The following is a 5419-nucleotide window of genomic DNA, read 5'->3' on the forward strand; positions in this document are numbered from 1 at the left end:
ACTTTGTAAATAAGCATTTGCTATCAGTTCAGAGTGCCACGATCAGTGGTGAATTAGTCTTGTCTGGTTCTGTTCATCGTTGATTGGGTGAGAGCAGCTCAAGCTTACTGGCTGTGGAAATCAGCGGGAGTGGCTCATTATACTTCAGGAAAGCGCCGTTTATAACGCGCGTTTCAGTGGGGTTAAAACGGCGTTTTAAACGGCGTTTTGTGGCAAGCGGAACGCGTCATAAGCCGCGCTTTTTACTAACACTAAAACGGCGTTAAAAACGGCGTTTTTTACAGGTTTACGTGCGTTATTTGCGGCGTTTGCAACCAGAACGGCGTTTTTAGCGGCGTTTGAAATGGTATTAGCGCCGTTTAATGCGGCGTTTTAATTGTAAACGCGATTGATTAATAGTGTATTTCCGATACCTTCGGCTTGCCATAGTGTGTGTGTGGTTGCTTTACTGGAAACACGAGGGCGGAGCCTGTTAGAAATATCAGTCGGTAACGTACTTCAACTCGATGGCACAAACATAGGACACCTCCACTACCTCTGATAGACTTTTACACAGCTGATCTCTGATCAACTGTTCAAAAACTGACATGAAACCGATTTTTATCCCTTTAAAAGAAGGTCTATCTTGCTCAAGGGGTTTTATGGAGATCATAAAAGGAGATATGTTTTAAGAAAACTCCCAAGATTGAGTCGGATAACGCTTTGAAGGTAAAATAACGTTTTGCGCTTCATTCTAATGCACAGGAATGCTTTAAAACAGTCTATTATTCAGTTGTGCATATGTTATGTTATGTCCGCCTATTATGCATGCTTCGATGTATGCGGTGCGACATGGTATCCCGAATGAAAAAGGCTACGGTTGAGCAATGTACGGCATAGCATGATAGTTTTAAGTCTGTTTGGGTTATAGATGTGGGCCAGTGAAGCAGAACGACCTGAATGTAACCCGAACAAGTCGGCGAATTTCTATTCCAGTCAGGATAACAGAGTGAAGGGGTATTTACGGTGTAACACGAGACAGAGACCGTGTGTCATGAATGAGGAATTGGGTTATTCACAACGAACTGGAGGACCTCATTCATAACCTGTTTTCTATTAGCCCGAGAAAGCGATCGAAGTCAATATCGGGTTTACACGGTCGAGCTTAGACTAAAAATAAGCTTCGATTAGCAACTAGTTAATTCATCAGTTGCACGCCGTTTTAACGTTTCCGCCTCAGATTGAGCTCATTTCATGCGATAGCGACTAGTAAAACCAGTAACTCTTCGGTTATTTGTCCTACAAGGACTATCTGTTTTGGTAAAGCGAGAACAGGTAACAGTAACTAGAATATCTTATAGTAAATATTTGACCTAAAACATTCACAATCTCTAACAATTTGGCAGGCTACTAGTGGTATTGAAATAGTAGTCATAGTATTAAACAAGAATTGACACCAAAGACATTTTACCTACTTGGCTAACATTACACATTCCCATATATTCAATAACAAAATAGCCATTCATTTCCAGTAGTAGCCTACTAGGATCCTGTCTTGTAGCAGTAGTATTTGCATAATTGTAATAGGTAACAACCACACTGGCATACTAATCAATGCAAGTCTTTGTTCTAAGCCACACTATTTAATTCAGCATAAGTACTTCAGTAGTATTAGCATTATGATTGTTACTAACACCAAAATTACTAGTAAAATCATCTGAATGACAGATAAAATAGATAGTTTGTTACCAGGAGTATTGGAAAACGGTTGAAGTCCGAATTATTAGCCCCCCTGAATTAATAGCCCCCCTGTTTATTTTAACAGACAGCAGATTTTTTTTCATGATGACAGTACAGAATATTTAACTTTTTATTTTCCAAGACATTTCTATACAGCTTAAAGTGACATTTAAAGGCTTAACTAGGTTAATTAGTTTAATTAGGCAGGTTTGGGTAATTAGGCAAGTTTTTTTTATTAATAATGGTTTGTTCTGTAGACAGTCGAAAAAAATATAGCTTTTAGGGGCTAATAATTTTGACCATAAAATGCTTACATTTTTAAAAAAATTTTGCTTTTATTCTTGCCGAAATAAAAACAAAATTCTTTCTCCAGAAAAAAAAATACTATCAGACATACTGTGAAAATTTCCCTACTCCGTTAAACATAATTTAGGAAATATTTTAAAAAAGATTTTATTTTTCAGAATTTTCTAACTGTGCGCGCGCGCGCGTGTGTGTGTGTGTGTGTATGTATGTATGTATGTATATATGTATGTATATGTATATGTATATATATATATATATATATATATATATATATATATATATATATATATATATATAATGTGTGTGTATGTGTGTATGTATGTATGTATATATATATATATATATATATATATATATATATATATATATATATATATATATATATATATATATTTATATATGGGAACAAGATCCAGTATCTAGTAATGGATGAGTTTAAAGCATCCCAAGAAACATTGAACACTTTCAAAAAAGTAAGTGGTACTCTAAGTACAGAAGAAAAATGGGCCCTAAAGACACAAATGTTTATACAGCCATAATTTATCTCTAAATAGTACAATTACATAATTAAAGTGTTTCTTTGAAGTAGGAGGGTTGGGCTTTAATGATAAAGAACACATGTGAGAAACATCCAATCCGCTTATGAGAACTATGAATGGCCCTCATAAAGCTGATGTCATAGCAGATGCACGCCTGCTGGCACTGGCTTCTGTTTTGGTGGATGCTGACATTTTCCATTTGCCTTTTCCTTCAGCTGCCTTCCATACCCACCGAGACATCATTTCTTCTGGATGTGGAAGAAGTGTCAGAGCTCTGGGCTTTGTGTTGGTGCTCTCCGGTGCACGAGCACCCTGGCTGGGACAGCCCTTCGGCCCTGGACCCCGAGCACCGCTGGGTGCCGGGTGGTACAGGGGGTGGGCAGAGCGCCATGGTAACGCATAGTAGGCTTGACAGCGCCATGAGCAGCAGCCCCTTTGAAGGCGGCGTGCGCCTGCCCCCCCACCGGTACAAGACCTTCAGTTCTCGGGAGCAGTATCAGATGGTGCTCGCGGCTGTGCGCAAACTGCAGGAGAGTGGCTTCTACTGGAGCACCGTGAGCGGGAAGGAGGCCAGCACTCTGCTGAGCTCCGAGCCCCCAGGCACCTTCCTGGTGCGGGACAGCTCGGACCATCACCACTTCTTCACGCTCAGTGTGAAAACGGCCACAGGCACCAAAAACCTGCGCATCCAGTGCGATTCCTCCTCCTTTTTCCTGCAGACTGACCCGCGGAGCGAACAGGTGGTGCCGCGCTTCGATTGTGTCCTCAAACTCATCCATCATTACATGCCCTCAGCCGGGACAGTGAGTTCCTCCAATGCTGGAGAAGGAAGTGCGTACTTCATTTACTCAGGAGGTGAAAAGATCCCCCTGGAGCTCCTGCGTCCGCTGGCATCCAGCATGTCTAGTCTGCAGCATCTATGTCGAAAGACTTTAAACGGTCATATAGACGTGTCCACCAAACGGGACCAGCTGCCTCATCCACTCCAAGAGTTCCTCCAGGAGTACGATGCTCCCATCTAGCCCTCTCTCCCTAACGGGTTTCATATGAGAAATCGGCGTCTGTCAGTATTGCGGGCCAGCTGTGCCTTCGACCTCTGGATTGTGGACTTTATTTTTTGTGAAGGACAGCGTTCTCCCACTCAAGTGGATCAAGTGGATCAGACTTCCACGTTCCAGCGGCTGAAGATAAAGACGAGTGATAGTCGATCAGTATGGGAGTTAAGTGTGGCTTCGCTCCAGCTCTCCAGCATCGATCGGGAGACACTCGGTTTCCTCCAGCTCAACATTTTTTGACTTTCTCCTGGAAGGATGGAGCAAGAGCTGGGTGTTTGCAATGACGTACACATTTCCACTGCTTCTTGCCAAGTGTAATTGCCTCATAAGTGGGTGTGGGGGCGCAAACGGGGTGGCTACTTACCGCTCCGTGTCTGCTCTGGTGACTGTGTCAGGAAAAAGGACTAGAGCGAACGCATTGACCGGACGAGAGGCCTGTGACTGTGGACAGTTTCGGCCCTTTAGCGGACTGTTGTTACTTTCTTCACGACAAGAGCCAAAGCAAACAGTAGTTGCATTTGCGCTAGAAATAAACGACGGCTGAACATTGGTGACGATTCAATAGGAGCAGTTGACATTCATTTACTGTGAAGCAAATTCAAGCACAGTATGAAAAAAATCTTTAGTAACTCATTTACTGTGGTCTTTGACACGGAGGGCCTTGCATTTGGGCTCTGTGTGCTTGGAAATCCTCATTCAATAACAACGACACAGTGTTTGTTTCACATGCAGGACGTCTGCTATTCACTGAATGTATTACGAGTCTTTGGAAGGGCTTACGGTTCCACTTGTAGATCATTTTTCTGTTTTTGTAGTTCATACTTTGTCAGATCAAGGTGTTTACATGTGTGGCCACCAACAGGACAGCATGTTTTTTACTCTGTCTTTTATAAAGATGTCTCATCTTAAGGTCTGGTCTGATGACCGCAGTGCAAGCTTGAAGATCAGAAAACAAAGGCATTAACATAGAAACAAATGCAGCAAGAAACTTTGCACATATTTATATTTATAAGATATTTCCATAATTTATATTAAAGAGCACTATTTTTACAAAACGGACCCCACTGTGTGTTTTGCATTCTTTGTTGACGCGGGAATTCTGCGTGGCCTCAGGCTGCCAGGCTTTGAATATGCATGATTTTTAATTAGGCATTTGCTGCTGAACTATTTTCCTCCAGCCATATTTACACGCACCCAGAGACGAAGATACCACAACTGCTCTTGTTTTCAGAAAAGCAGGTCTGAGGCTTACCTTGAGGCGTGTGTATGCGTGTACAGGATGTCACTCTGTGCTTTCTCTTTTGATCAGAAGTAAAACCACCTCTATCTCTCCTATTTAATCTTGATCACTCTTCATTTCTCAAGAAAAATCTCTGCTATTTATTTTTAATTTCACTACTCGTAATTAACTCAGTTTGGTCATTTCTCAGATCTGGATGCTTCCACTTATTTGATTAACCCCTCTCTTAATTAATTTTCTCTGCTCTCCATTTAACTAAGGGCTTTTATCATCTCTCCGTCCTCATATTAGAGGGTAATTAACACATAGTAAAAGTTGTAACTCACAAACCATTAAATGCCTAAGTGGAAAAAAAATCAATAGGCCTTGATAAACTTCCTGAGCAAACCAAATAGAGCTTGACATGATAAGATTGCTGACTTACTGTGCAGATTTTTAATCACAAATAGTACAACTGCTTGCGCAATTCAGTGATAGCCTGTTATTTATTGCGTGTCTTTTATAGAATCATCAGTGGTCAGGAAAAGATGTGGTATCATTAGTCATTCTTAAAATTTAAA

General features: G+C 41.2%; 1 protein-coding gene across 1 annotated transcript; it reads left to right on the forward strand.

Annotated features, from left to right (window-relative positions):
- Positions 1 to 558: 558 nt before the first annotated feature.
- On the forward strand, positions 559 to 4678 carry socs3b (suppressor of cytokine signaling 3b). Its single transcript, NM_213304.1, has 2 exons — positions 559 to 708; positions 2780 to 4678. The coding sequence occupies exon 2, from the start codon at positions 2954 to 2956 to the stop codon at positions 3584 to 3586; it is 633 nt and encodes a 210-aa protein (NP_998469.1). The 5' UTR covers positions 559 to 708; positions 2780 to 2953; the 3' UTR covers positions 3587 to 4678.
- Positions 4679 to 5419: the final 741 nt, after the last annotated feature.

The sequence above is a fragment of the Danio rerio genome, chromosome 12, assembly GCF_049306965.1.
Source record: "Danio rerio strain Tuebingen ecotype United States chromosome 12, GRCz12tu, whole genome shotgun sequence".
NCBI classification, from domain to species: Eukaryota; Metazoa; Chordata; class Actinopteri; order Cypriniformes; family Danionidae; genus Danio; species Danio rerio.

Coding starts and splice junctions, on each gene's coding strand:
- socs3b (NM_213304.1), top strand. CDS start 2,954: ATGGTAACGCATAGTAGGCTTGACAGCGCCATGAGCAGCAGCCCCTTT.